The 12,979-nt window shown below is 34.5% G+C and overlaps 1 protein-coding gene across 7 annotated transcripts in view; it reads right to left on the reverse strand.

Annotated features, from left to right (window-relative positions):
• The window catches only part of PTBP2 (polypyrimidine tract binding protein 2), a 113,898-nt gene that overhangs the window by 32,361 nt on the left and 68,558 nt on the right, over positions 1-12,979 (reverse strand). For all 7 annotated transcript variants that reach the window (XM_027862615.1, XM_027862610.1, XM_027862613.1 and 4 more), the window contains 4 exons: positions 10,695-10,867; positions 9,407-9,550; positions 4,365-4,529; positions 4,171-4,281 (listed from right to left, as the gene is read on the reverse strand). In XM_027862615.1, coding sequence (XP_027718416.1) covers positions 4,171-4,281; positions 4,365-4,529; positions 9,407-9,550; positions 10,695-10,826 — 552 coding nt within the window. In that variant the 5' untranslated portion in view covers positions 10,827-10,867. The remainder of the gene's footprint in view (positions 1-4,170; positions 4,282-4,364; positions 4,530-9,406; positions 9,551-10,694; positions 10,868-12,979) is intronic.

Below are 12,979 nucleotides of genomic sequence, written 5' to 3' on the forward strand. Positions count from 1 at the left end.
ACTCCTTGAGAGAAAGCATGGTCTTTCACCCTTCTTTCTATCCCCAGTGCCTGGCACATATCACAAGTTTGAGAAATGCTGTTGAATGACAGCTTCCGTTTCCTCATCTGTTAAAGGATAATGAAAGCACCTACCTGAAAGAGTTGTTGAGAGCATCAAATGAGATAATACATGTAAAGCACTTTGCAAACCTTAAAAGTGCAATATAAAAGTTAGCTATTATTATCAAAAACAAAGATGTAGGTAGATACTGCTAACATAAATAGACTAACGAATTAAATAAAACTGTTTAACTGAAAACAACTCAACTAGACTTCACATAAGAATGGTAATCCAATTTACTTTCCCCCCAGGAACTATAACAAAACTTAAGATAAAATTAAGTTTCAAATGTCCCTCTCTCAGTCTGATAGTGACACAGGATAAAGGAATACACTATAGATACAAATAACTATATTATAAAATAGAAACTGGTTAACAAGAATGACAAAAAAATCAAAACACTTATTAAGTGCCTACTGAATATAAACAGAATGCTAAGCAATTATGCAATTATGAAGATTTGCTTTAAAAAAAGGTTCTTTCCCTCATGGAGTTTAAAAACTAAGAAGGGGCATAAGAAACTAATATATACTGTAATTACATATTACATAAAATGTGCTTGAGAGTCAACAAAGAGTTACATGAGGTACAAGGAGAAAGGATTATCAGCTCAGGAGGGTTTAGAAAAGGTGTCACAGAGGAGTATTTTGAGTTGGCCTTTAAAAATATGGGTAGGAATTCAATAAAGAAGGGAAGCGGAGAGTGATGTATACATCTAATCTCATGATACTGGTTTGTATTTTTAATAGAATCCAGAAATCAGGTATTACAGAACTGGGATAGGAGATATTCTAACAGTCATCTTATCCAAGATCTTCATTTTATATATGAGGAAACTGAGGCTCAGAGAGCCTGATCTGCTAAATGCCAGATAGGTCACATGTATTAATTCTGGGGTCTGAAAGTTAGGTTTTCTGACACCAATTCAGTGTTCTTGTTACTGTACTATGGAGTAACTATTTTTAAGAGTCACTTATCCCCAAAGATGAGTAAAAATAAAAGTGAATAATTCTTGCAACTTAAATCTTTAAAAAGCAAGTAAACAAGTGATTTTACTTTTCAGAATCACATTATTGTATTTTTGACATACAGATGTTCCCTAAATGTGCCAAATATATTACTGAAACCCATTGTCTCCTACTGACTCATCCAGGCATCACAGATTCAAGAGCTGGAAAAGCTGGAGGGGACATTGAAATCTAAAAGAACCATAGATTTAGAGCTGCAAGGGGCTTTAGAGGCCATCTACTTGATTCATCTAATTTTACAGGTGAAAAAACTGAACTCCAGGGGGATTAGGTGTAATCTCCAAAGATCACATAGCTAAACAGCAGATATCAAATTTGAACCCAGATCCATCATTTGACTCCAAATCCAGGATTCTTTTCACTATATCACCTTGCATTTTTAAAAGAAATGATAGCAAGGGCAGATAGGTAATGAAAGTCAAATATAAAAGCATGGAATGATTTTGTAAGAACAATGTTAGGAATGATAAAGTTCAGAAAACAAAAATAAATAACAAATGTGGTTAATAGAAAGTTGATACTAAAGTTAATAATGATAGCTACATTTCAAGGTCCTAAGGAAACTGCCAGATATGACTACTGAACCATTTTAGTGACCTATGGAATAGGGAACACAGAAGGTTATCCCAGGATGGCAAAAGAGCAAATATAATCCTAATTCTCAAATAAATAGAGTATAATTTAAACAGTTGGGGGGGCTGGGATTATTAAAAAAATTCTAGATCTATTATTGATGGATATTTAATGAAACACAGCTTCATTACAAGCAAGTCACGTCAGACTATTTCTTTTTTCTTGACAGGGTTGCTAAACGAATAGATCAGGGGAATCCTACAGATACAGTTTAACTAAATTTAAGCAAAGCATTTGGTAGTCTTTCATTTTATTCTTTTGGAAAAGTTGTGGGCCAAATGATAGCAGAGTAAGGAAGATTTGAAACTAGTTGAATATCTAGATTATAGATTAGCCATTAATGAATGGTTCAATGGCAACCTGTAAGGACTCCAGGAGAATCAAAAAGAATATATGCTTGGCCTTGGGTTGCCTGTGTCGTGTTTATCAAATTTTTAGATGATCAAAGTTGGGAGAAACAGCTAATATTGACACATGATATAAAAACACTTCCACTGGCTAAAACAATGAGCCAAATTAAGATGAAATTGAATACAGATAAATGTAAAATCTTGCATTTGGGTTTAAAAAAGCAACTCTACATATATAAGATGGAGGCGCAACTAGAAATACCGTATGAGGATCAGTTCAAGAAATTGGGAATTTTTAAACTAGAGAAAAGTTGATTCAAGGAGAATATGATAGCTGTCTTCAGATATATAAAAGTGGATCAACTGGAAAAGGTATTAAACTTGTGTCTGCCTGAGATAGACAATCATTGAGTAATGTGAAGAAATTACAAGGATGCAAAATAAGTCTTGAAATTAGGAAATGGTCCCCCCCATTATAGTTATTTAAAAACAGAATGTGCACCTTAGGTGCCCTCACCCCCATGAAAGGGCTTCTGTTAAGGTTAAGTGACTACCCATCATTTACTCCAAGGAAGTGATTCTTGTCCTTGTAATTGCTTTGGACTAAATGGCCTCTGGGTTCCCTCCAACTCTGAGATTCGATGATCCTGGGGAGGGAACTGGAGAAGTGTATTTGAATCTTGTCTCAGCTACTTAGGAGCTTTATGGGTCCACTTTCTGTAAGAGGATTCTGTTTCTTAAGCTACAGAATAAGGAGATATGACTTGATGGTATCGATGGGAAACCTTACTTGCAATGCTCATACAGTGAAGCCTACAGTATCACCTTTAAGTGATATACACTTCTAAACTTGACAAAAATTTATAGAAATCTTTAAATAATGTACATCTACTTCATTTGTTCAGATTTTTTTGATTACTAAACTCATGTGATAGAAGCAACTTTTATTCACATTATGAATACACTTCAGTGCTTTTACTTAAGGAAATCACTTAAAGTATAATTTTAAGAGTTAAATTAGTTTTAATTAGACAATTTAATTGATTGATTTAATTAGTTTTAACTATATAGTATTATACCATGGTGGGACATCCTATACTGTACGTAGGTATATAAAATAATATTTGATTGTTACTAGGTCTATCCCCCAAACAGATCAAAGGAAAAACGAAAAGGATCCATATGTACAAATCTGGACTTTGTGGTGAGAAAGAATCAGAAACTGAGAGGATATCAATCAACTGGGTAATGGCTGAACAAATTATGATACATGAAAATGATGAAAAACTACTGAGGCAGAGTTAATGATGTAGTGAGGCTCCTGGTGACAAAGAAGATACAGTATGTATCCTGGAGCCAGGAAGACTTAAGTTCAAATCCAGCTTCATATACTTACTAGCGGTGTGACCCTGGGCAAGTAACCTAACCTTTCCAGGCCTCAGCTTCCTCAACCGCAAAATGGGGGTGATAACAACACCTACTTCCAAGGGTTGTAGTGAGGCTCAAATGACATATCTATAAAAAGTGCTTAGCATTACAGTACCTGAATTACACAGTAGTGCATACACACATAGTAGGCACTATATAAATGCTTGTTCCCTTTCTTCCCCTCTACTGATCTATAAAAAACAATAAAGGGGACTGTTTCAGAAAAATCTGCAAAGACATCTATGAACTGATGTAAAATGAAGTGTGAAAAACTAAGAGAACAAGTTATAAAATACCAACAATACTGTAAAGATAATTAGCTTTGAAAGACTTAGGAACTCTGATTAACACAATGACCAAGCACAATTCTAAAGGACTTACGATGAAACATGCTATCAATCCCAGACAAAGTTGAAAGACTCAGAATATTGACTGAAGCATACTGCTTTTTCTTTCTTTTTCTTTGGATATGGCTAATGGAATTTATTTTATATGACTATACATATTTGTAATGCGTTTTGTTTTTCTTGCCTTCTCAATGAGCAGAGGAGGGGGAGGAAAGAGAGAATTCTGAATGGAAAATAAAATAAAATTGATTTTTAAAAGTTTTTAAAAAGATCTGGACTTACTAATTTTGCTTGTTGTGCATTTACTGGATCACCATATTGCAGCAAAGCTTGGAACTGATTATTTTTAGTAAATGTGATTATCTTCAATACAGCACCAAACTTGGAAAATATCTGTCATATCAAAACAACAAATTACAATCACATCTATTATAAATATTGTATGTTACTTACTTATACAAATAAGAAGAGCTTACCTGATGAAGAACATCAAGCGTTACAGGATAGTACATATTGTCAATAATTATTCTAAGTACTGGACTCTGGGCTGGAGTTACTGCACTCTCACTAACTGTAGTGCCACTAAGAGGGGTATTTGCTGTCTGTACAGCTGTCACAGCCTGGAGAACTGCCTGAGCACGCTGAAAATTAAAACAGAAGACATTTTTTTAAGAAAAGCATTCTATTTCACTTTGACAGTATATTTTCTTTATTTTCCTATATATATTTACTTGAGAACCTAACTTAACATCCACGAGCAATTTAACAGCATTCTAATGCTATATATCCACACTGTCCAACACATTTTGCTACCAAAGTTGAATTCACGAATAGATACAGTGTAATTTATCTTCATTTGAGGTCCTGGTGTGACATCTAGGAGAAGATGGGCTGTAAACACTTAGAGAAGAAGCTACAGAACCATGGGAAAATGGTAAGGGCTTTAAATACGGATTATATGATCATAGAATATAAAACTAGAAGGGGCCCTTAGAAGTCATCTAATCCAAACTCATTATTTTAGAGATTGAGAAAATGAAGCCTGAAAAGTTACTTGCCCTCTGAGCCTAACTCTAGTCTACCACATTGCATGTGTATTAATTAGTGTAGAGGGAATGAAGCTACAAAACTATGGTTGTAAAGGGATTCCATATGAATAGATTTTGGGGGGAGTGAAGAGGTAAGGATGGAGTAGCAAAGTGGCAGGCTAAGGGACTTCTGTGTACACATACGTATATAAATATATTAACACATATGTACACGATCTCTATACATGTGTATATCTGTATACACACACACATGTACACATATACACATACATGATACACAACTATCTCTATCGATCTATCTGCATGTGTGTATATACACATATAGTATGTATGTATACATAAACACATGCTAATGATCCCACTCTGGTCAATGAGAGATTCTCTCCCCCCAACCCCCTGGGGAGTGGGGGTGGGGGGACCTCCCAGAAATCAAGAGAAATATTTAAATATGAAAAATCAAGTGATAATGAGATAGAGAGACTGAAAACATAGGCAAGAACAAATTTAAGTTAATGATCACTTTAAGGGCTTACAGAGACAATGAACTAGTGAAGAAGCAGTTGAAAGAAATAGGAAGACGACCAGGAGATTATGTTATTTAACTAGCCAAAAGAGGAAAGAATCTTCCAGAAGGAAGCAGAGAGTACAACGATGACAAATGCTGCACAGATTTCCAAAAAGAAAACTGAAAAAAGATGGCTGGATTTGACAACTGAATCGTTAGTTACTTTGGAAAAAAAGTATTACAGAGGTGGAATTCAGATTTCAAAAGTCTAAGAAAAGAGTGAGAATAAAGAAGTAAAGGCATTAGATATAGACAACTTTTTAAAGGAGTTTATCGATGAAAGGCCAGAGGGAGATAAGATAGTACTTGGAAAAGTTAGAAGGATCAAGTAAAGGCTTCTTTTAGGAATGGAAGTAATAAAGAATATTTATAGAAACATGGGAAGCAGACAGAAGACGCCACTACTGGAAGAAAGAATGGGATATGATCAAGGGCAAAGACAAAAGTAGAGGGAGTAGTTTTACCACAGCAAGCAAACATTAAACACCTACTATGTATTAAATACTGTGCTAGTTGCAGGTGACAAAAGGAGTAAAGAGTCCCTGCCCTCAAAAAACTTACATTCTAACAGGAATGGAACACACACATAACTAAATACAAAGTAAATGAAAGGTAAAATTTTGGGGCAGTGTGAGCACTGAGCAAATGAATCAGGAAAAATTCATGTTGGAGGAGGAGGTTGAACTAACTTTTGAAGAGAATAGAGAATTTTAAGAGGGGGAGATGAGGAAAGAATACATACCAGGTATGGGGGACAGTCTATGCAAAGTCAGGGAGATGGAAAATGAGTACCATGAATGAATAATAGTATAAGACAGCTTGGCTGGGACACAGAGTATGTGAAAAAAGAGTAAAGTGTGATAAGTCTGGAGTCAGATTGTGAGATGCTTTATAGGCCCAACAAAGGAGTTTATATTTGATTACAGAAGCAATGGAAAGCCACTAGATCTTCTTAAGCAGAAGAGTAACAAAGTCACTTTTGCTTTTAAAGAGGGTCCTATAATAGGCAAAAAGGAGGAATAACACTTTCTGTAAGATAGAGGGAATGGAAGAAAGAAAGGGTAATAATACTGTTAAGTTTTGAGAAGCAGAGGAAGGAGTTGAGGTAGTCATCAAATCTGGCTTCAAATTTCTTAGACAAATTTATGTTTTAAATATGTGTGGGAGATAGGGTGAGGATGGGTAGGTTTTGCTGTGAAGAAGACTGGGTGTCAATAAAAGTAAAGGAACATTGCCAAGCAACAGAGATGGCCTACACTTAAGGTTCTGTACCACAAATGAATACTGGGTGAAATCAGCACTTCTTCATAACTTTCTCCAAGAATGTTTAGCAACCCTGGAACACTAACAAAAGAATTGGACACAGTAAGGGTTATTCAGAGTAGAAGGCTAGTAATGGAGGAAGGTCCAACGAGGATAAGAGATTCTAGAACGGCAGCTAATATATTAATAAAGTAGTCAGTCAGTTTCAAGGTTTGGTATAAAAGGGTTTGCTAAGTGCTTTGTAAATATTATCTCATTTCAGGGGCAGCTAGGTAGTGCAGTAGATAGAGCACCAGCCCTGGAATCAGGAGGACCTGAGTTCAAATCTGGCCTCAGACACTTGACACTTAACTAGTAGTGTGACCCTGGGTTAAGTCACTTAACCCTACTGCCTTGCCATAATAATAGTTATCTCATTTGATCCTCAGAACAATCCTGGGAGGTAGATGATATTATCACCATTTACAGATGATGAAACTGAGGCAAACTGAGGTTAACTGACTTGCTAAAGATCACATAGCTAGTGTCTAGGGTTGTTCTGTCTTTTTCAACTCCATGGAACAAGATGCCCCTCCCAGGACAGAGTGCTGCCAACTCAAGCCTTGATGGACACAACCTCCCTCGGCACTGATTGAAGAGCTGGAAGACAGACTATGAAACTCCTGTCAATGTCTTTATTTTAGAGGGCAAAAATGTACTCTCAGTTCACTCCACTCTGCATCTGTTGCTCTGCCTCATTTCAACTCCATAAAACAAGAAGTACCCTCTGGTGTCCTATCTCTCTCCAAGCCTCCAACACTCACTTTCCTGCTTCCTTTTGCATGTTGTCTCCTCTTTTAGATTGCAAGCTCCTTGAGGGCAGGGACTGTTTTTTTTTTTAAATTAATTGAGTGCTTAGCACAGTGCATAACATGTATCAGACACTTAATAAAATTTAATAAATGTTTATCAGATTGGAATGGAATCTGAACTCAATTCGTCCTGATTCTAGGTGCAGTACTCTGTCCACTGTGCTGTACAGAAGAGAGTGGAGGCGATGGAATGGAGAAAATGAGGGATCAAAGGCATATGAACTGAAATGAGAGAGAAGAACATACTTTATGTTAGAAAGAATAAAGGACAGGAAACTATGATTGGAAAGTAAAAGTTTGCAATTCAGAATCTTGAGAGTGGGACAATTATCTGCAATAGGGTGAGGTCCCTGAGGATGATAGCAAGGAAGGAAATAAAGAGAAGGATTGTGAACCCAGGTGCTAAAATATCTGAGGCCATAAGGGTAGAGTGATAGATGTGGAGGTAGGAAGACAGAGGTTGGTACAAAAAGACTGAAAGGACTGGAAGGAGAAAAAGTGGTGTTAGTCTGCTCAGACTTAAATATACAAAGAACAAGCACTAAGACACATTAGCATATAACTTATTGGCCAACGCTTCTTTCTTATTCTTTGAAGAAAATACTAAACTCATATCCTGTTATTGCTCTTCTGGGTGTGAACTTTAAAACTGTTTCCTTGTTTTATCTATTACTATTTTTTGAATCTTGCTATACTAATCTTAAAGTAATAATAGCTTCTATTCACATTCAAGACCAAATCTAATAAACACTCAATTCTTTTTGTTAGGGAAATAATGAATCTTTAACAGGAACTTTACTGTGAGAAATGAAGGTGAAATACAGTCAGAAGCAAACCTGATAACATATTTCTCATTTAAAGCACTGGCAACAGTGTTCACATGGAGAGTTTATATTAATAATTAAGTAAGTCCTATTTAATTAATTACTGCTTATTATTTCAAATTAAAACAACCAGGTGGAAACAACATGCTCATTCTGCAAATTTCAAAACATCAAATCTAAATTCTTTCAAAAAACCTTAGAACATGAAAAAAGAGTATCAAAGCATTTCCCAAATATTAAATAATTCATCTATCAATATGCTCCAAGAAACATAATAGAATATCCTTATAATAACAACATAATGTGAGTTTTTACATTGGTTATCTTATAATGCCCAAGCAGAAATAAAACACAATAACGCCCAAGCAGAAATAAAATACTGATGGCTTGGTAAGTATATAACAACAAAAATATTTCAGAATTTTAGATTCTCTAAAAATATTCACAGTACCCAAATGCATAATGTACAACACATCAAATTATGAAGCTACTAAGCTGAGAATAAGAGCTTAACTTCTATGACACTTTAAAGAAGAAAATCATTTGGCCCTTATAATTCATTAGAAGAACAAAGTAAAAACTAAGAAAAAAAGGAATTTAATTTGGTGGACTTTTATAAGTTGATAAACAATTTGAAACTATAAGTTCCACTCGTTTTAAGACATATTTATGAAAGGCGCGTACAGCAAATATTTACAAATCAAGTGTAAACACACAAGTTTCTCTCGCTACAATAATTATTCCCTACTAAGTTACGTATGATTTTTTTTTTCTGCATCAAGTTTTTAATAGTGGGGCACATCTGTACAAAATATCTTTAAAATGGGATCTTCTAAAAACCTATTTCATATCTACTTACTTTTTGTTATATTCTTAATATCATAAGGTACATACACATTTAAATTCATATATATGCACAAACATACATATACACACACATATATATATATATATATATATATATACCTGGTTTAATGTATTATCTGTCTTTAATTCTTTATGATTGGAGTACTGGATATATATGGGTTGGTTTCGAAGATGAGGTGTCACAGCAGAATAGTAATTAACCATAGTAATAGCTGCTTCTTCTGTAGCTAGTTCCAAAAATGCCTATGGTGGGAAAAAAATTTTTTTTGAATTCTGAATTATCTTCAAACAAGCTTCAATAACAACATAGTACATGTTAACTAACAAAGCAGTCTTCCACAAAATACATCTTAGTTCCCATTTACATAACTCCACACATTACATTTCAAAACTGGGCACCTAAAAACTGCAAATTGTATTGACAGAACTTTAACTCTCTATGTAAAGTATTTTCAAATAATTTCCCTAAGGGGCAGGTAGGTGGCACAGTGGATAGAGCACCAGCCCTGGAGTCAGGAAGACCTGAGCTGAAATCCAGCCTAAGACACTTAACACTTACTAGCTGAGTGGCCCTGGGCAAGTCACTTAACCCATTGACTAGCAAATAATAATAATACTAATTTCTCCAAAAATGTAGCCAGTAAAGTCAAAATTTAAACTTGTCATTGCCAAAATAATTTCATTGTTATAAAGTAAAGAATATAATGAGTCAAACTGAAGTATCTTTCTGCATTCTGAATTTTAAATAAAACTGATTTAAATTAACAGTTATAATGTAGTATAGAAACAATTTAGAATATTATTTGAAATTCAGTATCAGCAGATTACTAAGAGAAGTGATAACTTGAGTTCTGGGAAACTGACATCCAAGAGTTTTTTTAAAATACCATTTTCCTAACAGATTTTGCTAGCCCTGCTTTAGGGACAATCTTTTGTTATTAACTCAGGCATCGGTAACTTTAGTTCTCACACCAGGTATTAGGTGTATCTCTAAATGCAATGCTTAGAAACAAACTTCTCTGGGAATTTAAGAAGACAGAGGATTACGTTGGTATGATCAATTTGTCTTTTAACTTCTTAAATTCCCCTGTTGTGCCCTATAATCAAACTTTAGGTATCAGATGGCCTACTACCAGAGGTTCTATCCTCTGTAGTCTTAAAGTATTAATTACTTAATACAAAATTTCTTTCTTTTATATTATTCCACAATCTCAATCTCTATAACAAACCCTTTGTATTCACTGTCTTCTCAGATAGTGATCAACTAAATTATAACTAGGTTGCTGCTCTTCTAGGGTATATCAATCTCTAGGGTCTCAATTTCTTAGTTTTTCAAACCTGATGAAAAGTATGAGGCTTAAAATAGTTAGCCCTAAAAGAAGTATACCTGATTTTTTCCTTTCAGCATCAGGATGTTAGTTACCTTACCAAAAGGTAAGCCTAATGCAATAACTTCTGTTTCTGTCACTTCACCAGGTAATTTTCGAATATGAAGTACACGGGAAGGGGCCCCATCCATTTTATCTTCTCCCTTGAACTTCTTGCTGTCATTACCATTGGCTGAAAGATATTTTTAAAATTAAAATTCACATGAATATATAAACATTTAACAAACATCAAATTTTAAAATATTTTCATCATACATGTAAGAATATATCAAAGCTACAGTAAAACCGACAATAACAAAATGTCAAATAATAAATGTCAAATGATGAAGGAATCGTTATGAATGATGCTATGATTGTTTCTTAAAATTCACAAGCATGCTCTCAAAGAAATGAAGAAAATCACTTCATCAACTTTTAAGAAAAACATTACTAAATATTAGTTTTGCTTAATATAGTGCTGAACCATAAAGAATAAGAAAAATGAGCAATACATGAAGAAATAATAAATTAAAATTGAAAAGGTTATTTAAAAAAATCAGTGGACAGAAGATCACATATTACATACTGACTTTTACAGTATCATCAAGGGATAGTGTAACTTGGTGAATGGAGAACTGCCCTTGAAGCCAGTAAGATCTAGGTTCAAGTTTCTGACATATTGTGACTCTAAGCAAGTCACTTAGCCTCTCAGTGCTCTAAGACTGTAAGTTGCAGAAAAGGGAGTTTCCTCCCTAGGATTCCCCTATACCAATGAAATCAAAGCACCACTTCCTGTCCTTGTATCTCAATAATTTTATTACCATTTGACACAGAAAAATACTGTACAAAATAGAAAAATCATGTGTGATTAGAATATCTTAGTTAGATTATAATTTTAACTGAGAAAAAATTATTTAAAGAGGACAAGAATATCCACAATCTGTTTCAAAGGAAAGAGTGTGACAGAATGTATTGGTCATTCTCAATAAGCAACATTATGTCTTTATCCCAAGTCCTTTCTCATTGACATTACCCCCAATCTACTTACTTATATCTATGATCAATTATATCTTTCTATTTTAGCTTTACACCTATCATAAGTCAAAAGAAAAGGAGTATGAACCAAAACATTCCTATTAAAGATCCCAAATATTATGTCAGAAAACCAAGTTTAAAAAGACAAAAATTTGCTCAGGTTGTTGGGTCCCCTTCACCCCCCACCCTTGAACCAAAATCAGTATTGTAGGTGATATGATTTATCTGGAGTATGAATTGAAGAACAGATGAGCATAGGGAAACTAGATGGCTTTTGACCTCTTTTAGAGACATCTTCCGGTGTGACTTCTATCTTTGGTTTAAAGAGGTGTGAATTCCTAGATCACACAGGAATATTCCAAAGGACCTCCATCCCTCAAAAAAGTATCTATGTCACTGTTACCCTGCACAGGCAATGAGAAACACAAAAACACCATAACAGAAAAATATGATTTATATGCTCAGAGGATCATAGGTATTGGAGGGAGAGTGGAAAGGCACTGTGGTTTTTCATCTCAAATTTTTGTCTTCTTAAAAAAAAACTGGAAAATGTCAAATATTTTGGCTTTTTTCCAAAAGAATGAAGAATATAATGCTTGAGATAAGATATTCATCTGTGGGTATCTGACCTGTAGTTCTCACAAAATTATTTCTCACAACTCTTCTATGATAGGAAGATTATACAAAAACTATTTATGATATCAAATCACTAAAATCATACTGCTACAAAGTCTCCGGATAAAAGATTCAAATTCAAACTTGTCTTAATGTACTATATGATTTGCCTGAATTAGGCTAAATCTTTTAAACATATCTTTTCTTTCTAGTAGAATGTACCAACAACCATCCACCCTTTCTCTGACCTTCAATCTTTCTCTGATTACAGGTTCCTCGTGTGCTGGCTACAAACATCCCCAAGACTAGCCCAAAAACAAAAACAAACAAAAAAACCCTCCAAGATCCTATCATTCCCCCTAGCTTTCATTCAATATATCTCCTCCCTACAACAACCTAATTCCTAAAAAGTCATCTACAAAAACCCTGTGTAATCTGGCTTCATCACTCAATTGAAATTGGTCTCAAAAGTTATTAATGATCTTTTAATTGCCTAATCTAACAGCCTTTTATTCCTGACTTCTCTACAACACTGTACACTGCTGACCACTCTCTCCTTTAGGTTTTCATGACACTGCTCTCTCTTGATTTTCTTCCTACCTAACTGATCTTTCTCAATCTCTTCTCAAGCATTCTTTAAGTGTTTACTAAGTAC

Source organism: Vombatus ursinus, unplaced genomic scaffold (genome assembly GCF_900497805.2).
Source record: "Vombatus ursinus unplaced genomic scaffold, bare-nosed wombat genome assembly UNPS02014769.1, whole genome shotgun sequence".
Taxonomy (NCBI): Eukaryota; Metazoa; Chordata; class Mammalia; order Diprotodontia; family Vombatidae; genus Vombatus; species Vombatus ursinus.